The sequence below is a fragment of the Aquarana catesbeiana genome, linkage group LG13 (genome assembly GCF_042186555.1).
Source record: "Aquarana catesbeiana isolate 2022-GZ linkage group LG13, ASM4218655v1, whole genome shotgun sequence".
Lineage (NCBI taxonomy): Eukaryota > Metazoa > Chordata > Amphibia > Anura > Ranidae > Aquarana > Aquarana catesbeiana.
The window spans coordinates 159,566,288-159,591,089 of record NC_133336.1 but is presented as its reverse complement, the minus strand read 5'-3'; the positions used below and the strand labels follow the sequence as shown (position 1 = coordinate 159,591,089).

Here is a 24,802-nt window from a genome sequence, read left to right as displayed (position 1 = left end):
TCTACACATCTGGGACTGTCCCAAACTCAGGCCTTTTTGGCGCGAGGTGACCTGCACAATCAAACAAATCTGACAAATGTTACCCTGGAGGGGAACCCCATGGCTTGTTTGCTTCATCTTTCAGAGCATCTGGTCAAGAAATACAAGGCCTCCCTCACAATCCAGTTATTGAATGCGGCCAAGGCATGCATCCCTCTCTGTTGGAGATTGGAGAAACCGCCATCAACATCCCTGTGGTTTTCTTAAGTGAATGAACTGGGAGATATGGAGGATCTCACTGCCACCTTGCACAACCAAGAGGAGACCTTTTGTGAGACCTGGAGACCCTGGCACCACTTTATGTACACCGATGCCTACCTCCGGAAGGTTTCGCAGTCTAGCTGACCTCCTGGATTAGTTTTACTCCCTGGGTGAGAGGCACTACCTGTCTACTCCCTTTCTTGCTCTGCTCTTGATCTCGTTTCTTCTCTCGCACTAGAGATACCTGACTCCCTAACCTCTTCCCTTCTGACTGCCCATCTCCCTCACATACCTAGTTCAGTTATGGGCCGTATTTTTCAGATACAGTGTATATCCCCTGCATTATCACTACCTCAATGTCCCATTTCTGAGCTCAGCTGGCCATTGGGATGCCTTGCCTCCCGATATACCATAAGAGTCTAGTTTTGCATCTATGAACATATGTTTTGGGTCTTTCCATGTAGTTGGTTGTATGCCTTTCCGGCTCAATGCACCGACAAATGTTTTCAACACAGTGCTATTTCTTTGCGCCATCTATACTGTGTATTGCCGGGCCAGTTTATATGTGGATCTCATTGTGTGACCGTTATGCTACCAGATTTTATTGTACTTCTCTGTTACTTTGACTGTAAAATGTGCTTTCTGTGAAAAATAAAGGAATTGCAAAAAAACAAAACAAAAAAAAAAAAGACTGCACAGACATCTAACCCACTTAACTTGCCCTGTACAAATCCACTCTCAACACTCCTCTTTTGACCTTGCTACTACTGACGAGGTCTCTAAAGAAGCCTTACCATCTGTCCCCTGGATCCTGTTCCCTTACATCTACTATGGTCACCCTCTTCTTACTTATGCTCCCTCACTCACATCTTCAATCTCTCCCTCTCTACTGGCTCCTTCCCCCCTCCCCTCTAAAACATGCTCTGATCACCCCCATACTTAAAAAACCCTCACTGGACCCCACCAACCTGAACAACTTAAGACTCATCTCCTTGCGCCCGTTTGTGTATCAACTTTTAGAACGCTTAGGGGTTTATATATTAGAGGCAAATCCACTGTGCACTGTAAGTGCACTTGGAAGTGCAGTCACTGTAGATCTGAGGGGAGCATGCAAGGAAATTAAAAAAAAACATTTTTGCTTGTACATGATTGGATGATAAAATCAGCAGAGCTCCTCTCATTTCAGATCTACAGCGACTGCACTTCCACGTGCACTTGCAGTGCAGAGTGGATTTGCCTTTAGCAAATCAACTCCTTAGTCTACAAATTCTTGGCTCCTACCTCACTGACAACCTTCTTGACCCCTTACAGTCTGGCTTTCGCTTGCTACACTCCACTGAAACTGCCCTACTGAAACTTGCTAATAACCTAACTGCTAAAACCAATGGCCACTACTCCATACACATACTACTCAACCTCTCTTTAGCCTTTGATACTGCTGACTAGAGCTTCACGATTAATAGTTAAGTATTGAAATCGCAATTCTTTTACCTTCCCCATCTTAAAACAGCATTTCCGACAAGTGCAGAGAGTTCTCTGATGGCTGAAAAAAAATAAAATCCAGGCAGCCTGCCAAGTTTTATCACAACATTGGGGATAATTATAAACCAAGTAACATTTCCTTCTTAGATCAAAGGGATGAACTTCTGTCTGTAGATGAGGGAAGTTTAACCACTTTTTTTTCTGACACTTGCTGCTTACAAGTTAAAATCAATATTTATTGCTAGAAAATTACCCTGGCAGAAATTGTGAAATGTTGGTATTAATATTGAAAATATGACTGATCATGCCAAAAAACTGTCTTTTTATTTAAGAATAGCAATCGCATGAAGCCATTTATTATCGCGTAGTTTTTTGGATCCTTTTTAAATCATAACAGAAACCACTCAAATAGCCCTGATAAAAAGTTTATCCTGGTCTTGGTACAGACCCAGAAGGTGGCACACACAGATTAAAATGACAAAGGTTAATTTCCCACATTTTGTGTCTGTGATTTAAAAAAAAAAAAAAAATTAGTGTCTGTATAGTCCAATGAGTTTTAGCGCTCACATGGTTACACTAAGCAGGCTAGACACTGAGCCATGAGGCGGTAGAAAAGAACAGTCAAAAGACCTGCATTACAAGGTAATGGAACTTTACAAAGATGGAAAAGGATATAAAAAGATATCCAAAGCCTTGAATATGCCAGTCAGTACTGTTCAATCACTTAGTATGAAGTGAAAAATTTGGGGATCTCTTGATAACGCACGTGGTCGGAAATTCGGAATAGCACCAGTTGCACAGCTCTGCACACAGCACAATGTCTTTTTGGCACACTGACATATGAAGGTCGGTGCTCCCTGTGACTTGGTGTGCTGCCATCTACTGGCATGTTACATAACTTTTTGATACAACCTCCTAATATTCCAGGTGCCAGCATCTATTGCTTGTTTACAAAATTAAGCTTTAATTTCTCTTAGAGCAAAATATGCAGTTCCACTTGCTATCCCATCTAAAGTGTATGTACCGTTCAAAGATCTTTATTGCACCCTCTCTCAAGTCACAGCACTCTAGAAATCCCTCAATAACAGTTGAATACCTAGTTTTAACACATCTTAATGGTTTGCCTATTGGTCGAACTATCTTTTGTGCTAAATTCTCTACCATCAGCTCTGTATTACATACCTTTCCGAAACACACAAACCTGTATATAACAATATGTTTGTTTTATTTTGCAGGATGCCTGGTTTAAGTTGCCGATTTTACCAGCACAAGTTCCCAGAAGTGGATGATGTGGTCATGGTTAATGTTCGGTCTATTGCAGAGATGGGGGCATATGTCAGCCTCTTGGAATATAACAACATAGAGGGCATGATCCTCCTTAGTGAACTCTCAAGAAGGCGTATCCGATCCATAAACAAACTAATCCGCATTGGCAGGAATGAGTGTGTTGTAGTAATAAGAGTGGATAAAGACAAAGGTATGTCTACTGATTTTTGCATTTGTCTTTTGGCAAGCTAGTGGTGATTTCTGCCCCTAAAAGGCAATCTGGACCTGGATTGTGTGACTTTATAATGGAAGTGCTTGTTAGACCTGGAAGTGATTTTAAATTAAAATGTTTATTTTTTAACTTGGTGATCTAAATCCATTACTCAGTATTAAGGCACTTTTGCCTAAGCACATTTTTCCATAGTTTCTAATGGAGATCTGTCTATTTAGAATAGTCGCAGAGCATTGTGCAAGGAAATGTTAATCTCTAGATTGTATATGGAAAGGGGTTTACACAATAAGGATAAATAAGTCAAAACCGTAAACCCATCCCTCTCATTCCCAATCCCTTCAAGTGAAGTGACTAGTGCCTGAAAAGGAACAGCTTCTGCATATATTATATTTCAATTTTTTTTTTTTAAACCCGAAAATGCCCTGAAAATCCTTAGGTGTGCACCCAATAGCAAATGTTTATGTACAGTCAGGCCCATAACTATTGGGACATCGACACAATTTTAATCTTTTTGGCTCTATACACCACCACAATGGATTTGAAATGAAACAAACATAACTGCAGACTTTCAGCTTTAATTTGAGGGTATTTAAATCCAAATCAGGTGAACGGTGTAGGAATTACAACAGTTTGTATATGTGGCTCCCACTTTTTAAGGGGCCAAAAGTAATGGGACAGATTAACAATCATCCATCAAACTTTCACTTTTTAATACTTGGTTGCATATCCTTTGCAGTCAATTACAGCCTAAAGTCTGGAACGCATAGACATCACCAGACGCTGGGTTTCATCCCTGGTGATGCTCTGCCAGGCCTCTACTGCAACTATCTTCATTTCCTGCTTGTTCTTGGGGCATTTTACCTTCAGTTTTGTCTTCAGCAAGTGAAATGCATGCTCAATCGGATTCAGGTCAGGTGATTGACTTGGCCATTGCATACCATTCCACTTCTTTCCCTTTAAAAAACTCTTTGGTTGTTTTCGCAGTATACTTTGGGTCATTGTCCATCTGCACTGTGAAGAGCCGTCCAATGAGTTCTGAAGCATTTTTCTGAATATGAGCAGATAATATTGCCCAAAACACTTCAGAATTCATCCTGCTGCTTTTGTCAGCAGTCACATCATCAATAAATACAAGAGAACCAGTTCCATTGGCAGCCATACATGTCCACGCCTTGATACTACCACCACCATGCTTCACTGATGAGGTGGTATGCTTTGGATCATGAGCAGTTCCTTTCCTTCTCCATACTCTTCTCTTCCCATCACTCTGGTACAAGTTGATCTTGGTCTCATCTGTCCATAGGATGTTGTTCCAAAACTGTGAAGGCTTTTTTAGATGTTGTTTGGCAAATTCTAATCTGGCCTTCCTGTTTTTGAGGCTCACCAATGGTTTACATCTTGTGGTGAACCCTCTGTATTCACTCTGGTGAAGTCTTCTCTTGTTTGTTGACTTTGACACACATACACCTACCTCCTGGAGAGTGTTCTTGATCTGGCCAACTGTTGTGAAGGGTGTTTTCTTCACCAGGAAAAGAATTCTTCGGTCATCCACCACAGTTGTTTTCCGTGGTCTTCTGGGTATTTTGGTGCTCACCGGTGCGTTTTTTTCTTTTTAAGGATGTTCCAAACAGTTGATTTGGCCACACCTAATGGCCACACCTAATGTTTTTTCTATCTCTCTGATGGGTTTGTTTTGTTTTTTCAGCCTAATGATGGCTTGCTTCACTGATAGGGACAGCTCTTTGGATCTCATATTGAGAGTTGACAGCAACAGATTCCAAATGCAAATAGCACACTTAAAATGAACTCAGGACCTTTTTATTTGCTCCTTGTAAATGGGATAATGAGGGAATAACACACACCTGGCCATGGAACAGCTGAGCAGCCAATTGTCCCATTACTTTTGGTCCCTTAAAAAGTGGGAGCCACATATACAAACTGTTGTAATTCCTACACCGTTCACCTGATTTGGATGTAAATACCCTCAAATTAAAGCTGAAAGTCTGCAGTTAAAGCACTTCTTGTTCGTTTTATTTCAAACCCATTTTGGTGGTGTATAGAGCCAAAAAGATTCGAACTGTGTCGATGTCCCAATATTTATGGACCTGACTATGTTTTGTAAAGATCGTCCTATATAAACCTAACCTTGAGCTCCTGACAGATTTGAAAGGCACAAATTATTGCAGCACTGTAGTAGAGCTGCATAATTCTGGATGAAATGAGAATCACTTTTTTTTTTGCTTAGAATAAATTTCAGGATTCTCTGCGTAACTTCTTTCACATTATGCAAAAAAAAAATTGGGCTAACTTTACTGTATAGGTTTTCTTTTTAAATTAATCGAAGTGTATTTTTCCCAAAACATTGCGCTTGAAAGACCACTGTACAAATACTGTGTGACATAAAATATTGTAACGACTGCCCTTTTATTCTCTAAGGCCCCTTTCACACTGGGGCGGTGAGGGCGTCAGCGGTAAAACAGCGCTATTTTTAGCGCTGTTTTACCGTCGTTTTTGCGGCTGTATTCGGCCGCTAGTGGTGCGGTTTTAACCCCCGCTGGCGGCCGAAAAAGGGTTAAAACCGCTCGCATAGCGCGGTTTAGCCGCGCTGCCCCATTGATTTCAATGGGCAGGAGCGGTTTAGGAGCGGTGAATACACCGCTCCAAAGATGCGGCTTGCAGGAGTTCTTTTCTTCTCCTGCCAGCGCACCAATTCAGTAAATGTACAAAAAGATACAATGTTTCTTTTTATTTCATTCAGGTTGAGCAATGTTGATAAACATTGCCGGCTGCTTTTTATTATTATTTTTACAGGGAACTGTTCTGCACTTTTTACATGAATCCTGGAAATGCTAGATTAAAGCGGACCTTCAGTAATTTTTTTCAACTTTTCATCTATTAAATCTTCTGCCCTTGTTTTAACTTTCGATAGTTATTTTTTTTCTGCCAGTAAATAATTCCTGTTTCTTGTCTGGTTAAAAAGCCTAGGCTTATGACATCATGCACAGCTCTCTTTAACTCTCGTGAGAGTTTGCCAGGAAGGGAGAGGAAATGAGTCATAAGAGGAATGAGAGCTGCAGAGCTGGAGGTGTGTGTCTTTTAACTCACTCTGCAGGGTTCCATAAACAGTATCGTGACAATGAGCATTTATTTTAAAGCGGAGCTCCACCCAAAAGGTGAAGTTTCGCTTTAAGGACTCCTCCCCCGTTCCTGTTGAAGAATTGGCACTTCAAAGGAGTGGGTACCCTATTTTTGACAGGTACCCACTTCCGACTGTCCTGCTGCATCCACCATTCATGATGCGCAGCGCTGCTCGCGCATGTGCAGTGGGCAACTGGCTGTGAAGCCGCAAGCTGTCACAGCCAGGTGCACATAGTGAAGATGCCGGCAACGAGGACAGCGGGTGGGAGCGACTAGGGTGAGCACACTGCTGGATCATGGGACAGGTGAGTGGCTGTTTCTTAAAAGTCAGCAGCTACCATTTTTGTAGTTGCTGACTTTTATTTTCTTCTATGGGTGGCTGGAACTCCACTTTAAGTACTGCTTTGTGAAAATTGATAATACCATTAGCATCTGTTGACTCTAGTCCAAAGTTAAAATTGCTAGAATCTTCCGCATCTGACACTTCCTCTGCACTCTCTGGCAGCCTTCCTCTCCCTCGGATGTGTTTTGGCATAGAGCAGAGAAATGTAGAGCATTTTTAAAGAATTTTATTGCTGTCTGGGTCTTTGCTAGGGCGGTTTAGCCTCTTATTTGCCCTTTCATTTTGCATTTAAAATGGTTGTAAACCTCCAGAAATGAAAAATGAACAAAGCACATCCCACAAAAGTGTGTGCTAGCCTAAATCCAAAGCACCAAGTCTGACTCCACACTGATCTCTCCTCTCTGCATGAGTCACTTCTGACTGTTTTTCCCAATACAACAGCCTACTGGGGGATGCCCACCTACCTCCAGCACATAGCATGTGATTCATAGCCTTAGCTCTGTGTATTTTTCTATGAGCCTGTAAGCCTGGGTAGAGGGGGGTTCGTCCCTTTCCTCCAATCAGCTGTCCGATATCAAGGAACACTGTACTCTATGCTCTACAGCAGAGGTAGGCAACCATGGCTCTCCAGCTGTGGTGAAACTACAAATACCATCATGCCTCTAGGAGCCATGCCTTTGATTATCAGGGTCTTGCAGTGTCTCATGGGACTAGTTTCAAAACAGCTGGTGGGCCAAGTTTGCCTACCCCTGCTCTACAGTGTATGTGATGTCAGATCCCCACATTTTTGCTGCTAGAGCTGAGAAAAAATTCTTTGATCTGTGTGAGAAGCTTGAGCTTTTTTTACTGTCCAATCACAGGCTGGGAATTGTCCAGGATGACCCAGGCTCAGAGAAAGTGCCTTGAATTTTGTTGCCCATCTGAGTGGGGACCCCTGCCAATAGAAAATAACTACTCTTGCAGCAAAATATTGTTTTATTATTTTGTCTTTTTAAATGGGACTATTCATTTGGATCATGACTTTGGCTGGTTCTGAAACAGGAAGTAGAAAGGTCCCACTACGTAAAGCAGAGCAGGAAATGAAGGGAAATGCCTGTCTCAGAAGTGACAGACGCCAACAAATAACCTCCAGACAGGGCTTTGGCTTTTAGTATACTTTTAATAAAAACTGCATACATGTTATGGTTTACTGTTCTGACTGGTAAGAGATGATACAACTCCTAACCTTTACCATGGAGTTTGTAAAGTATAACATTTTACTTGCAATATTTAATTGTTGGCAATATTAGGAATGAAAGCTGTTATGCTTGTAAAACTCTAATATTCTTCCTGAGTTTAGTGATACAAATGTGTTTTGTTTTATAATGTGCTTGAAATTGCAGGATATATAGATTTGTCCAAAAGAAGAGTGTCCCCAGAAGAGGCATTAAAATGTGAAGATAAATTCACCAAGTCTAAAACTGTAAGTCTATACTCCTAATCTACAACCACTAAATGAGTGATCCTGTAAATACATAGAAGCTGAAATATATGTATGTATGCAGTTAGATTTTGATGCAAGTCAGGGAGGAAGAGCTGGTGACGTCGTGCCGCAACCGGAAGTGTGCGGAACGCCATTTTGTAGGAGGTACACAGAGGTCGCACCCTTAAGGAAACATACAGGCAATTTTATTTTTATACAATGTGAATGTAATCTCTCTTGTCTCTTGTCTCTTCTTCTTCTTTCTCTTTTTCTTCTTCTTTCTCTTGTCTCTTTTTTTCTTTCTTTTCTCTTTTCTTTCTATCAGTATTACTCTTTTTTGGGCTCAATAGCCGGACATGCCTTCTTGACATACTCCCTATAACCCCACCCCACTCTGTGAGACCTCCCAGATTTTTGATAGTTTCCTAAGATGATGGCCATCTTCTCCTTTACGGAGAAATAGTTTGCTTCGCTAATGTAATATTTTACCACTGATTTTTTTTTTTCAATTCACTCTTTAGCCAACGCCTTACTGTCTTCTAGTTGAACAATAGAAGAAATACATTCTGATCGGTATATTGAGCGCTTGACTGCACGCTGTGGAGGCGGCCTGAAATGTTGCTTTGGGTGACCTGAATCCTGCTTGGGCAATAACCTTGGCAGTACTGAATGCGACGTGTATTTAGCCGCAGGGTGCTGTGCAAGTCTCAGGCCATAGTCCATCCAAATGAACTGAAACCCTGAAGACCCCTTGAGGGGTCTGCCCACCGTGACAGGCGAAGAGTGGGTTCTGATTATGAATCGGTGAAATGGACAAGTAAGCTGGGTGTGCTCCTGTAACCAGTCTTATTACAGGTTTCCTAAATATTATTGGTTCTACATCTAAAACTATCAGGAAATCAGGAGTTGTGAAATTTAATTCATTTGTGCATTGTTAAACTTTTCACACTTGCCAGTAAAATTCTACCATCCAGAGCCGCTTCATGAATGTCCCACAGGGGAATACCATCACCGATCGCAATGGTGTAAACCAGGTACAAGGGCCTGAGAAATACTCCTCCAATCGCTCAGAATGATGACTCTTCCCTTGCATTTGGAGCAGGACTGTACCTGACCAAGGCAGATATTCTACTTCAAAATGCACTATTTTCCAGGTGGATAGAATAACTAATTTCATGAGCTTCCATTCCAAAGAATATAACATCTCCAGTAATCTTAAGTGCTCACTTCACCAGATCGGTGGATGTTTTTTGGGCATTCCATCATCAGGCTTTCTGCAACTATGTCAGACCTTCTTGGACAACTATGGCATTAATATAGCCATCACTTTTCTGGGCACAAAACATCCAAGCTCTTTCTCCACCCCCATCATCTTTGCTAGAGTTGTAGAATGAAACTCCTCTTTTTAACGGATGTGTACACTGAGGGGAATTAAGAGGACCCAGAGACAGTGTTAGAGGAAGCCTTCAGAAGATTTTTATTCCCCCTGCATGCCAGAGTCGATATGTTTACTTGTGCTAGGCACAAAAGCCTTTACATTATCACACTCGATTCTCCTCTGCCTTGTGATGCCCAACTTGGTACCACTGCTAAGTTAAAAAAGACATTGCCCATGAATGGGCATATAGACTGGGTGACTTATGACCACTGGGTAAAAGATTTTCACCATCACCCCAAGAGTCATTGCCGAACTCTATTCAGTGGAAATAAAGTTCACTAAAAAGTGGTCTGCTCTGGTAGTAAACCCTGCCATTTGTCTCAAACCCCTTGCTGTGCCTATAGAAGACGTTCCTTTATTTAAAGATTCTGCTAACAGAAAATTTGAGACCCTTTTTAAAGGCTCTTTAACCTCGCAGACCCAGCTCTGCAACCGGCTTCTGCTCCAAATTCTGTGTGGCAGACTGCAACTTATTTGGAACAGGGACAACGAACAACCAGCAGGATCTGGTCTTCCAGGATCGAGCCTTGACTGAGCACTTGCAGACACCGCCTTCTGCCTTACTCTTTTGTGTTGATGCCCTAGACCAGGGGTCTTAAACTGGCGGCCCTCCAGCTGTTGCGAAACTACAAGTCCCGGCATAACTCTGCCTGTGGGAGTCATGCTTGTAACTGTCAGCCTTGCATTGCCTCATGGGACTTGTAGTTCGCAACAGTTGGAGGGTCACCAAATTAAGACCCCTGCCCTAGACCAGGTCATGGCTCAGTTCTCCAGAATAGTTCTCATGTATATGTGCAGAATCTTGCAGCTCAAAGCCTGAACAAATTGGTGACAATTTTTTAGAAAAGTAAAGCATGCAAGAGCAAAATGTTTAGTTCATTTTATGTCTACATTAAATATTGAATTCTCCCTCCCCTAGGTTTTCTGTTACTAAATGTGGCTGCTACCTTCACATGCCATCTCTCCCCATCCAACCACAACCGGAGCTAGACATGTTGCCCTTATTTTCTTTAATCATTACCATACTGTAAACACATGCCCAAAATTACAGCCCTGGCCAAAAGTTTTGAGTGACAAAAATATTTTTCACAGTCTGCTGCATTTAGTGTTTTTTAGATCTTTTTGTAAGATGGTACTGTGGTATACTGAAGTATAATTACAAGCATTTCATAAGTGTCAAAGGCTTTTATTGACAATTACATTAAGTTTATGCAAAGAGTCAATATTTGCAGTGTTGACCCTTCTTTTTCAAGAGCTCTGCAATTTGCCCTGGCATGCTGTCAATCAAGTTCTGGGCCACATCCTGACTGATGGCAGCCCATTCTTGCATAATCAATGCTTGGCGTTTGTCAGAATTTTGTGGGGTTTCTTTTGTTCACCTGCCTCTTGAGAATAGACCACATGTTCTCAATGGGATTAAGGTCTGAGGAGTTTCCTGGCCATGAACCCAACATTTCAATGTTTTTGTTCCCCAAGCCACTTATCACTTTTGCCTTATGGCAAGGTGCTCCTTAATGCTGGAAAAGGCATTGTTTGTCACCAAACTGTTCTTGGATGGTTGGGAGAAGTTGCTTTGTTTGTTGTACCATTCGTTATTCATGACTGTGTTCTTAGACAAAATTGTGAGTGAGCCCACTCCCTTATCTGAGAATCAACTTCATCCATGAATGGTCTCAGGATGCTTTACCGTTGGCATGGCACAGGACTGATGGTCGCACTCGCCTTTTTTTTTTTTTTTTCTCTTTTTTTTTTCTTTTTTTCTCGAATCGTCTTCCAGGGCAGCATCCGAGAGATAGGCTCCTCCTCCCTAAAACAGGAAACACATTAGTCCACCATTATAAATTTCACACTCTTACCTGTGTGCCTCAGTTGTTTGTGTTTCCTCCGGACCCACAGGAGCTGCAAGAACGTTTGTTATTTTATTTTCACCTGTCTCTGTGCTTGTTGCAGGAGACCCCCTGCCAGCATCCCATACAGCCCAAGGGGCTTTGGGAGGGCGAGCAGGCGCAGCACTGGGCAACATTGCTCAAAGCCTGAGATTTCGCCCCTACTGAGGGGTCTGCAATCATCCCCCCAGGCTGCAGGAGGACTCTGTCATCCCCACCCCATGCCGCTGTTAGGCCTGTGTATGCTTCCGCAAGCACCCCCCTCTGGCTTTCCGCAGAATCTGGAGCCCGCCAGGGGGGATGGATACATGCATAGATGGGCGCCCCCCCCCCGCCGCCGCTGCCGAAAACCTCAGCAGCAGAGGGTCTAGCAGGGAGGGTTTTGCACCTTCTAAATTAGGTCCCTGGTGGCTGCGGCTGTCCCGCCAAACGAATCCACCGCTCTCCGGGCGGCGCAGCAGCGTCCTCACCGCCACAGGCCGCTACAGGAAGTCGGGGGTGTACCAAGATGGCGCCGAGGAAGTTCCGCTTCCGGGTTGGCGGCCATTTTCCCGTAGTCTATCTACTACGGAGATAGAGCAGGGACACCTAGGGGCGGGAAGTTTAAAAAAAAAAAAAAAAAAAGAGAAAGAAAACAGAATACAAATAGCAAATTTGTTCAATGCTACCCTTCACTACCAGCACAGTTACTCTACAATACAGCGGCATGTGCAGGTGTGTCCACCAACCTGCACGGGGTCAGCCGGGGGCGGGGCCGGAGCTTATGCAGGAAGCAGATAAAAAGGCCTCTAAGCAGAGGATCCTGGTGGCTGATCATGTCTGACGCTTCCCCACCCTGCCCTGCAGATCCTGCAAATCAGGACAGCTCCAAGGTAAGCCAGAATATTCTTGAATTATCTCTGTCTTAACCTCTTTACTGCCTATCTACAGGCAGTTCCTTTGACCACCTGAACTCACGGGGTTTTTTTGTTCTCTATGCTCGCTTGCAGGCAAAGACCCCTGAGGAAAGGAAGGCTAAAGGCAAAACATGTGCCTCATGCAGCCACAGGCTTTCCCCAGATTGGAAAAAGCCCCTGTGTCAGAAATGCTTAGACAAAATGGTGGCAAAAGAATCACAGGGATTTTTGAAAGACCTGCTCAATTCTTTTAAGAAAGAAATTCAGAGCACCATGGCACCACTACGCTCAGCTATAGAGAAATTAGAAACGCCAGCAAGTGTCGCTCAGGCCAGTATCCCATCTACCAGCGGAACACACATTCCAAGGGAGAACAAGGTACAGGCAGAACAAGAGGTGGATTCAGATGAATCTGAACAATCTGAATCAGAAGACGGTATCTGTTCAGACTCAGAGGAGGAAGATGACACGACAGACTGCAACCTGTTTCCTTCTGAGGACACAGACAGTCTTCTCAAAGCCATCACTGACACTCTAGGCATTAAAGAACAGAAAACCGCAGAACTCACTATGCATGACAGAATGTACAAAGGGCTCCAGCCCAAGAAGCCAAGAACGTTCCCGGTACACCAAACACTTAAAGACATAGTCAAAAAGGAATGGGAAGACCCAGAGAAAAAGCTTTTCATCCCCGCCACAATCAAACGCAGATACCCGTTTGCGGAAGCAGACACCAAAACCTGGGCTAAATGCCCCAAGGTGGATGCCTCTCTGGCAAAAATCACGAACAAATCGGACTTGGCTTTTGATGACGCAGGTACCCTCAGCGACCCCATGGACAAGAAAATAGAAGCTCTCCTGAAAAGGGCATGGGAAGCAGGGGCGGCAAACCTAAATCCGGCTATTGCTTCCACCTGCACAGCCCGAACCTTGCTAATCTGGCTAACCCAGCTGCAAGATCTATTGGAGAACGACACACCCAGGGAGGAACTAATTAAAACCATCCCCACACTAACTAGAGCGGCAGCTTTCTTGGCAGATGCTTCAGCAGAAACTGTCAGAATATCCTCTAGGACCACGGCACTACTAAACTCGGCCCGCAGAGCCCTGTGGTTAAAATCCTGGGGGGGGGGATGCACCTTCCAAGAACCGTTTATGTGGCATACCATTCACTGGAGACCTACTGTTTGGTCCCGAACTAGAAACAGTCCTGGATAGGACTGCAGCAAAAAATAAGGGGTTCCCTCAAACCAAGAAGAGACAAGGGAAGGCGCCCTTTCGGCATTTCAAGAAATTCAATAAGCCAGGGGCAAAAAAGCACTGGGGTCAACAAAACAAGAAAGGCAAAGGTGAATTCATCCTCAAGCCTAATACCCAAAAGAACAAAAAACAATGACTGCCTTCAGGTGGGGGGCAGATTGGCGGCTTTCTCCCACCAATGGGAGGAGATAACAGAACGCAATAGAATTCTCCAACCGCCCCCCAACCAAATACTTAGCGACCATGCTACCCAAGGACAGCAATCAAGCAAAGATGTTTCTAGAATCCCTACAGAAACTATTAGATCAGAAGGTGATTTGTCACGTTCCCCAAGAGGAGGAACAGAAGGGCTTCTACTCACACATCTTCGCAAAAAGAAAACCATCAGGCAAACTAAGGCTGATACTAAACCTCAAACCACTCAACCGAGGAATAAGATACAAGAGATTCAGAATGGAATCTATCTATTCAATCAGGAACATCCTACCGCAGGAGACATTCATGGCAACACTAGACTTACAGGATGCCTACCTACATGTCCCCATAAGGAAGGATCACCAAAGGTTTCTAAGGTTCGCAATCCAGGGGCCAGCAGCTACGCTGCACCTACAGTACACAGCTCTCCCCTTCGGAATCTCCTCAGCTCCAAGAATATTCTCAAAAATAATGGCGGAAGCGCTAAAAGGTCTAAGACAGGAGGGTATTGGAATAATACCATACTTAGACGACCTCCTGTTCTTTGCGGACTCAGCAGCAATCCTAGAAAACAACCTGCGCAAGAGTATGATCTATCTGCAAAACCTGGGATGGTTAATAAACGCAGAGAAATCGCAAATGATCCCAAGCCAGAGAGTAGTGTACCTGGGATACGTGCTGGACTCCAGACTGTCAAAAATTTTCCTAACAAAGGAAAAAGACGTAAAAATGACACAAGCAATTACGTCCCTGCTAAGGAACCATTCCACAACGATCAGGCACGGAATGTCCGTACTAGGACTGATGACGTCTTCCATTCCAGCCATCACCTGGGCACAAATTCACATGCGACCCTTACAGAACTACATTCTGTCCCAATGGGATGGCAGGCAAGCATCCCTAGAAAAATCCATTCCCGTCCCCGCCACAGTCAAACAAACACTCTACTGGTGGCTCAACCCACTTCGGGTCATCGAGGGGCGCAGATGGGCTCAAGTCAATCCAGTCAGCATCACCACCGATGCAAGCGCCCTAGGATGGGGAGCCCACATGGAAGGGCGGTTCTCGCAAGGGAAATGGACACCCAAATGGGCACGAGCCTCCTCAAACTTGAGAGAGCTGAAAGCTGTGGGGGAAGCGCTAAAAACCTTCAAGCCAGCATTACAGGGGAAGGATGTAAAGATACAATCAGACAACGCAACGACAGTCGCATACCTAAACAGACAAGGGGGCACAAAATCCCAAAAACTGATGAGACTGACACAATCTATCCTACTGTGGACAGAAGTGAACATAAGATCGATATCCTGTATTCATCTAAAAGGAACAGACAATACAGTGGCAGATTTCCTGAGCCGGAAAACGATAAAACACACGGAATGGTCGCTAAACCAAACAACCTTCACTCAAATCACCCAGAAGTGGGGAATACCCGAAGTAGACCTATTTGCTTCCAGGGCGAACGCAAAATCTCCGATATTTTTCTCCCTGGACCCTACAGATGGCAACAGCGGGGTGGATGCTTTCAACCAAAACTGGAAATGGCATCTGTGCTATGCATTCCCTCCAACTGCCATAATCCCAAAAGTAATCCAAAAAATCAAGGCAGAGAAAACAACAGTGATACTAATAGCACCACACTGGCCCCAGAGAGCATGGTTCAGTCATTTAAAAAATCTCAGCATACAACCTCAGCTGACACTGACGGACCGCCCGGATCTACTGTCACAAGGCCCAGTCAACCATCCGAACCACAAAATCTTGAAGCTCTCGGCTTGGTTACTGAGAGGGTAAAACTCCAGAACAAAGGCCTGTCAGACAGAGTAATCAACACCATCTTAAACAGCAGAAAGCCGGTAACGAGAGCCATCTATGAGAAAATAAGGAAAAAATTTGTTTCTTGGTACGAAGACAGACCAATCTCCAACGGTGGGATAATTCCAATAGTTTTGGACTTCCTACAAGATGGTGCAGACAAAAACATATCACCAAGTACCCTGAAAGTACAAGTTGCAGCACTTTCCTCGGTCATGGATACTAGACTAGCGGAAGACCCGCTGATAAGACGATTCCTCATAGCTCTTAAAAGATCCAAACCAGCCAAATTGTACAAAACTCCCACCTGGGACATGGGCACAGTACTTAAGGGCTTTCTTTCCCCTCCGTTTGAACCTATCAAGGACAGCTCAGACAAAAACCTCACGTTAAAAACTGCGCTCCTTCTGGCCTTAGTATCCGCCAGAAGAGTGAGTGAGATCCAAGCTCTATCCTCAATAGAACCATACTGTCTAATACATCTGGACAAGATAATTCTCTCTCCAGATCCGGCCTTTCTACCCAAGGTCTCTTCTACATTTCACAGAACCCAAAACATCGTCATACCCTCACTTCCAACAACCATGGATAGTAGGAAAAGAAACATTTACAGCAAACTTGATGTAAGGAACACGCTCATAGCGTATCTCGAAAGAACAAAAGAATGGCGTAGAACGACCTCCCTCTTCATCCTCTATGCAGGAATCAACAGAGGGAAACAAGCTTCAAAAAGCACCATCAGCAGATGGATAAGGATGGCCATACAGATTACCTATAAGGCACAGAATCTCACTCCACCTAGTGAAATCAGAGCGCACTCAACTAGAGCCTGGGCAACCTCGGCCGCAGAGAAAGCAGGGGCAACTCCGGAGCAGATCTGCAGGGCAGCGACATGGTCGAGCTTCAGTACTTTCGCTAAGCACTACCGCATAGACCAGCTGTCTGACCAAGACCAAGCATTTGGTCGTAAAGTGCTCCAGTCTCTAACCCCACCCTAGTAAGTATTGCTTGACATATCCTCTCGGATGCTGCCCTGGAAGACGATTCGAGAAAACAGAGTTAGGTACCTGGTAACTCTTTTTCTAAGAAGTCTTCCAGGGCAGCACTAGTTCCCACCCTTGAAACAACAAAAACCAGGTACAGAGGGGGAGCTTGCAGCTTACAGGGAATTCCTTCGGTGCTTTAACATAACTGAGGCACACAGGTAAGAGTGTGAAATTTATAATGGTGGACTAATGTGTTTCCTGTTTTAGGGAGGAGGAGCCTATCTCTCGGATGCTGCCCTGGAAGACTTCTTATAAAAAGAGTTACCAGGTACCTAACTCTGTTTTTTTTTTTCCTCCGGGTGCAATCGGAAAGGGTATTCATCAGAGAAAAAGACTTTACCCCAGTCCTCAGCAGTCCAATCCCTGTACCTTTTTCAGAATATCCGTCTGTCCCTGATGTTCTTCATGGGGAGAAGTGGCTTCTTTGCTGTCCTTCTTGACGCCAGCCCATCCTCCAAAAGTCTTCCTCTCACTGTGTGCGCCGATGCACGCTCCCCAGCCTGCTGCCATTCCTGATCAAGCTCTGATCAGGTTCTCCAATCCAGCAGCTAAATCAACTGTAGGGGACGCGGTCCTGGTGCTGGATTTTCTTCGGTCCCCTGAAGCCTTCTTCACAACAATTAAATCTTGAAGTTCTTGATTGGATAAATGGTTGATTTAGGTGCAATCTTAGTAGCAGCAATATCCTTGCCTGTGAATCATCATTTTTTGTGCAAATCAATGATTACTGCATGTGTTTACTTGCAGGCAGCCATGGTTAAGAGGAAGAACAATGATTTAAGCACCACCCTCCTTTTAACACTGCCAGTCTGTTATTCTAACTCTTTCAGCATTACCAGCCTTGTAATTTCCAGCCTTGTCCTCGTCAACACTGACACCTGTGTTAACGAGAGAATCATTGACATGTCAGCTGGTCCTTTTCTGGCAGGGCTGAAATGCAGTGGAATTTTTTTTTTTTTTTTTTTTTTTTTTTTTAATTAAAGTTAATTTTCATGGCAAAGAGGGACTTTTCAGTTAATTGCAATTCATCTGAACACTCTTCATAACCTTCTGAAGTATATGCAAATTGCCATCATAAAATCTGAGGCAGCAGTCTGTGAAAATTTTAAATTTGTGTAATTCTCAAAACTTTTGGCCATGGCTGGATATATTTTACATACTGTATTCTGCTGCAAATCGGTATTATAAATATTCCTCCTCCTGCAGCTTTGATGAGAGCACATCCCTAACCACAGCACAGAAAGCGAGAGCCGGGGCATGCTGCTTTACATCGGCATGTGGCACAAGTAAACATTGGCATGTTTAAAAAAAAAAAAAAGAAAAGTGCAGCACTATCTTACTAATTCAATAACTTATCAATAATGGTGGAACCCTCTAATTTATGGAAATCTCAAACTTCAATATTACCACAATACTGGTCTCTGTGATATGCAACGTTGCATACAATACACATCTAACAAAAAATAAGACCTAAATGAGACTCCTTTGATGGTGGAAACCCCTCCTACATTTATTTGAAATACAGATTAAAGTGGACATTCAGTAATTTTTTTTTTTTTAACTTTCCATCTATTAAATCTTCTGCCCTTGTTTTAACTTTGGATAGTAAAACTTTTTTTTTTTTTTTTTCTGCCAGTAAATACCTTATACAGCCCACTTCCTGTTTCTTGACTGGTAAAAAAAGCCTAGGCTTATGAGGACATGCACAGCGCTCTCACTCTCGTCAGTTTGCCAGGAAGGGAGGGGGGACGAGTCATAATAGGGCCAATCAGAGCTGGAGATCTATGTGTCTGTATAAATCCAGGAAGAGGACACGCAGCTGTTGCACTGATTTTTTTTTTTTTTTTTTTTATGATTTAGTTTCTATTAAAATGTGAATTATTGCAGTTGAAGCGAAATCATCTGTTTGGCAAATATCTATAGGAGGGATTTCCACCATTCCAGCAAAGTGTTTTTTTTTTTTTTGTCTAATTTTCAGTTTGTTTATTTGTGACATTGCATATCACAGAAATGTGGTACTCTGGTAATATTGAAGTTTGAGATTTCCATACATTGGAGGGTCCCACAATTGTGGTGTTGATTGATAAAGTAGCACTGAATTACAGCAGAATGTGGAGGGGAGTGGGGGAAAGAATGGGGCTGTGGGTGGGATACCTATGCAGAGTGAAAACAAAATGTCACTGTAGAAATACAAACTTGGCCTACCTTAAAAGTAGATGGTGTCTGTCAGTCAATGATGGTGTCAACAATGATGTTGGCTCTTTACCATGTGATCAACTGTTTCCAGTCACAGCTGATCACAAATGCTGGTTATCGGCATTTCCTTTCCTCAGCGCTGTCACTGTGTGAGGAATAATCGGGCTTTCCTGTAACGGGACATTTACACTGATCAGGGCACTGATCATCAGTGCCCAGAGATCACAGGGAGGAATCTGGAGGAGAGCCGGCCAGATCACACTAAAAGAGGATGTCCTGTCGTCTGAAGTCACCAGCCTTTAACCCAGATTCTATGAATATCCAGCCTGTGTTCTGTACTGTACTCCAATAGAATCAAAATTCCTCCTTTTATGGTACCAAGGGGCAGGACATTTCAAGGGTTTTAGATGCATGCATTATGCAGCTCATACATTTACTGTTTGTTTGAATTTTACTACAGGTATACAGTATTCTGCGTCATGTAGCTGAAGTTTTGGAATACACAAAGGATGAGCAGCTAGAAAGTTTATATCAAAGAACCGCCTGGGTATTTGATGAAAAATACAAAAGACCAGGATATGGAGCCTACGATGCCTTCAAACTTGCAGTCTCGTAAGCACAATTTTTTGGAATCCTAATAACCCTGACTTTGTTTTTTTTATTACAATTGTTACATTGTTTAAAACTTTGAAAATGAGAGAACTTTCTGAAAGCAACTTTGATTCTAAAATGCCATGTTTTCTCTCTTTAGAGATACATCGGTTCTGGATGGACTAGATTTAATAGAGGAGGAAAGAAGAGTCCTCATTGATAATATTAACCGACGTCTTACGCCGCAAGCTGTGAAAATCAGAGCAGGTAACTACAGTAATAAGCTTATAACGGCTAAATTTGCACATCTGAGAGAATGTTTCTTTCAGCTTAATGCGTTTTTATTTCTTCCGTTGCCAGTTTCACAAGAGCTAAAGAGATTTTCTGTATGCTAGTAGGATTTGTTTTCAATCTTAGTTTATTTTCAAAAGTAAGAACACAAAGAATATAACAGAAAAATACCATTCTTTACAGTTTGGCAACACATATAGTATACATAGAATAGTGAGGTGTACTTTACCCATGTATAAACAGGAGTGATCATTTTAACATACAGCTTTCGGTGAACTACTGGTATATCATATTGTATATTGAAATCTTTATTCTAAGAGAGGAATAATATACGGGTGGGGGCCAACATATAATGAACCTTGTAGTTTCGCGGGTTGGTGTTATCTGAGGGTTCCCTCTCAACGAATTAGACTGCTGTAGAAGTCTTTTATTCACCTATTATAGATAATCAAGTCATTTAGCTAGTCCAAAGATATGATCTTTAACTATATATGTGAGTGGTCGGTTCAGTACTTAACAAAGAGGAGACAGAAAAAGTCAGAAATAAGAACGTGAGTAGAAGTGTGGGATGGTACCTGAGGCACCAGGCACTCCAGCATGGCTAATCGGCGGGTAAGGGTGGGGTATCTCTGACCCAAAGGGAAAACTCATCAGAATAGCGAAACATGGACCATGAGGTCCAGGTGGCGGTAAACTGCTCCTCCTTTCCCACTTCCTCCGCCAACAGGCGCTCCAGATCTCTTATCTGGTCCACTTCAACCACCCATTCTCCCAAGGAAGGCACATCTGTCGTTTTCCAATGTCGGGGGATCACTGTCCTAACTGCTGCCAGAAAGTGGCGCAGTACATCTTTTTTAATCGACTTGAGGGGGCCTGGGAGTATAGATAATAGGGCTATCTCTGGTGTGGGTTTGATTGATGTCGCCATCAGCCTGCTGTAAAGATCAAAGACCTTTTGCCATAGTTTCCAGATTGGAGGGCAAGCCCACCAGATGTGAAGCATTGTCCCGCTAGAGGACAGGCATCTCCAACACACGTCTGTCAAAGAGGGGTTAAACTTTTTAATATCTACTGGGCATCTGTACCACCTCGTTAATAATTTAAACCCTTTTTCTTGGTTCTTGGTTGCCAGGGAAATCCTATGCGTTAGGATAAAGCTTTTTTGCCAATCAGTGGGGGAGATGGAGTGTTGCAGCTCCGCTTCCCATTTCTGTGTATATGTTGGAAGGTCAGGGGCATATTCGTTCAGTAGTAGGGAATACAACAGTGATACTACATGTATTGGTGGGTCTGGTTGTAAAAGCAGTTCGTCAAAGTCTGATGGGTCGGCCAGTATCTCTGAGATGGATGAGAAAGTGCGTATGTATGACGTTATTTGACCCCTTTGTAACCACATTGTTGAGGTCCCTAATTCCGTCCGAGAGGGTATGTCCGTTCTCAAGGATGGGTCAGCGCGTAAGACCTGTGCTAAACGTCTATGGCTATCCCTACTCCAGGGTCCAAATCTTAACTTGTTCGCTGCTGGGGGGAAAGCCGGAGTCCCGAAGAGAGGGGTCATTGGGCCCTGGATTTTAGACAATTTACTCGCTGAGATCATGCGGTCCCAAATCTGGAGAGTTTGGCGAGTAAGAGCAGTGGAGAATAAGCCGTCCCCACGCCCAGCCATAGGGGTCCATGGCAGGGCGCAAAGATCAGCCTCATTAAGATATTTCTCTAGTTGAACCCAAAGTTTGGAGGAAGAGTGGTGGAACCAATCCACTATACGCACGAGTACCGCTGCCTTATGGTATATAGAGGCATCTGGGACCCCCGCACCCCCCCTGACTTTCGGGAGAATCATTGTGTCATGTTTTATCCTGGGGCGACGTCCCTGCCATATAAATTTAGAGAAGATCTGACGGAGCCTTTTGAAGAACGAGGTGGGGATATAGATAGGAATGGTCTGGAAAAGGTATAAGAATCGAGGGAGAACATCCATCTTCAAGACATTCACCCTACCCAGCCAGGAGAGCTGTTTAGAGGCATATGTGGTCAGATCCGCTTGAGTTCTGGTAAGTAAAGGGGTGAAGTTGCTGGAGAATAGTTGGGATGAGACTGTTGGAATATGGATTCCTAGATAGCGGATAGATGTGGAGCTTGTCTTAAAAGGGAAGGAAGTCGTAAGCTGTTGTAGAACCGCTGTTGGGAGTGAAATGTTGAGGATTTCTGACTTATTTAGATTAACTTTAAAATTACTAACCTCTCCATACCTCTGAAACTCCTGCATAATGGAGGGTAGAGAAATTTGTGGTTGGGTTACAAATATGAGTAGATCATCAGCAAATAGGGCAATTTTAGTGTGTAGTGGGCCTACTCTAACGCCATGTATGGCCGGATTGTTTCTAAGGGCAATGGCTAGGTGTTCCATGACAATTACATAAAGAATGGGGGACAAGGGGCACCCCTGCCGCGTTCCGTTGTGTATAGTAAACTTAGGGGATAGGGAGCCGTTTAGTCTAATCCTAGCGGAAGGAGATGTGTAGAGGGACATTATTCTGGAGATCATGTTTTGGCCTAGACCTAGTTGTTGTAATGATAAGCGGAGAAATTGCCAGTCGACACGGTCGAAGGCTTTTTCCGCATCGACTGTGAGAAGGCACAATGGGATATTGTGGGCCCGAGCATAATCAGCAATGAGGAGTGTTTTTAGGGTGTTGTCACGCGCCTCCCTTCCACTCACAAAGCCAACCTGATCTAGGTGTATTAAACGGGGTAACAATGGTTGCAACCTATTAGCTAAAATTTTTGCGTACACCTTTAGATCTACTCCTATTAGCGAAATAGGTCGGTAATTAGCGCAAACATTCAGGTCTTTGTCTGGTTTGGGGATGAGGGTAATATGTGCCTCTAAGGTTTGTGGTGGGAACACTGATCGTTCAGAGATGGAGTTAAATACTTTTGTCAAGAAGGGAGTAAGAAGGGTAGCAAATTGTTTATAGAATTTCGGAGTAAAGCCATCAGGACCCGGGCTTTTACCAGATGGGGTAGAAGTAATGGCGCGGGCAACCTCGTCTTCCGAAATCGGGGCCTCAAGGTCCTCTATCGTCTCGCCATCTAGAGTGGGTAATGCAGTTTGCTCGATGTATAAGGCTTGTGTTTCCGCTGTAGTGAGGGGAGGATCAGTGGAGCTCGCTGCAGGTATATTATATAGGGATTGATAAAAGTCCCGGAACACCTGTCCCATCTCGGAAGGTGATGAGACAGTTTTCCCAGAGCTGTCCCGTATATGAGGTATAAAGGAGTTAGGTTGTTTGGTGTGGAGGGTGCGAGCCAGGGATCTACCACATTTATCTCTAAATTTATATTGATGAAAAGCTAGTTTGTTCGCAAACGTGCGGGCTGATGCCTCATATAACTCTCTCTAAGCTGGGTGCGAGCAGAAGAAACCTCCGTAAGCAGTTCAACCGTCGGGGAGCGTTTATGAGTAGTTTCTAGTGTCCTTAGCTTATGTACTGCCGTAACTATCGCAGTTGAACGTTCTTTTTTCATGCGAGCACCCATCTGAATAAACCTACCCCGTAATACCGCCTTCAATGCTTCCCATTTCATGGGTGGTGAGGTGTCATCAGATGTGTGATCTGTGAAAAAGTTTGATATCGTCTCTGCTATCTGTGTTTCAAACCCTGGTTCAGTCAAGAGAGAGTCATTTAACCTCCATGTCCATTCTTTTATTGGTGTAGAGGGGATTGTAAGCGTCAGGAATATGGGTGAGTGGTCGGACCAAACCATAGGGTCTATTTCACAATTGGGGGACCAATCTAAGCAGCCGTGCTCGACTAAAAAATAATCTATACGACTGTATGATTGGTGGATGTTGAGAAGTGTGTGTAGTTTCGTGAGTCCGGGTACAGTATTCGCCATACGTCTATGAGATGCATATTGTAGATGGTACGTTTTAGGGCCCGTATTTTTGGAAAGGATATAGACGAACGGGATGTCGATGAATCCAAAAGTGGATCCAGGGGAGTATTGAAGTCCCCTCCGAGTATGAGCTTGCCCTCCGTGAAACCCGCCAAAATCTTTAGGTATTGCAAGGCTGATGGGACTTGGTGTGTGTTAGGCAAGTATACGTTGGCAATTGTAAATTTAGTCCCCCATAATAAAATTTTTACAAAGACATACCTGCCTTGGGGGTCCGTCACCTGATCAAGCAGCTCAATAGGGAGTGTTTTATGAAACGCAATAGATACTCCTTTAGATTTTTGTGTCGGGTTGGTACTGTGTATCCATCTATTGAAATATCTATTGGAGCAGGAAGGAGTGGAGTCAGAATGGAAGTGGGTCTCCTGCAGCAAGAGTATGCTGACCTGTCTTTTGTGCATCTGATATAGAATTTGCCCACGTTTCGACGCTATGTTAAGTCCGTTTACATTATACGAACAAAGTTTCAGGTGTGGGCGCAAAGTCACCGTGTGAGCCATGCTGGAGTGCCAAAAGCTGTAAAAGGGAGAAAGTATTAAGATATGGAGGAAAGGTATAGGGAGCAGGAAAGAAAAAGAAAGAAGAGATGAAGAAAAAGATAAACAGACAAAGGAGGGGAAGAGAGGGAGGGGAGGAAGAAAAATGAAAGGAGCGTGAGGATAATGGAAGAAATACGATATAAATGAAAAGACACCTAAAAAGATGTGTCTGGAAAACTAATGTGTCCGCGAACGCAGAACACTGCGTGAAAATTCACGTTTTAGGCACAAACCGTGCCTGTCCTATTGTGGGGGAAAAGTCGAGATGAATGGGTCTGAGCCGTGTTCCCGACAGCATATCAGGCATGCAAGTAGTATGTGTGGCACACTTGATATTTAAAACGAGTGTGGGGCATAAGGCAGCTTAACCACAACAAATGATAACAATCAACCAAGTGTGTGCATTGGATTTAAATAAGTAACCCTGAGGTATATATAAAACTATTGCATTGTCTCATGTATATAAAGAAAGTTATTGCGCCAAGACAATTGGGTGGGTATATGGAGGGCAGGGAGAGTGGGGGAT

The 24,802-nt window shown here is 43.6% G+C and overlaps 1 protein-coding gene across 1 annotated transcript in view; it reads left to right on the top strand.

Moving 5' to 3' along the window:
• The window catches only part of EIF2S1 (eukaryotic translation initiation factor 2 subunit alpha), a 51,923-nt gene that overhangs the window by 12,005 nt on the left and 15,116 nt on the right, over positions 1–24,802 (top strand). The window contains exons 2-5 of the mRNA XM_073609354.1: positions 2,958–3,199; positions 8,084–8,163; positions 19,356–19,507; positions 19,647–19,753. Of these exons, the coding sequence (XP_073465455.1) occupies positions 2,959–3,199; positions 8,084–8,163; positions 19,356–19,507; positions 19,647–19,753 (580 nt within the window). The 5' untranslated portion in view covers position 2,958. The remainder of the gene's footprint in view (positions 1–2,957; positions 3,200–8,083; positions 8,164–19,355; positions 19,508–19,646; positions 19,754–24,802) is intronic.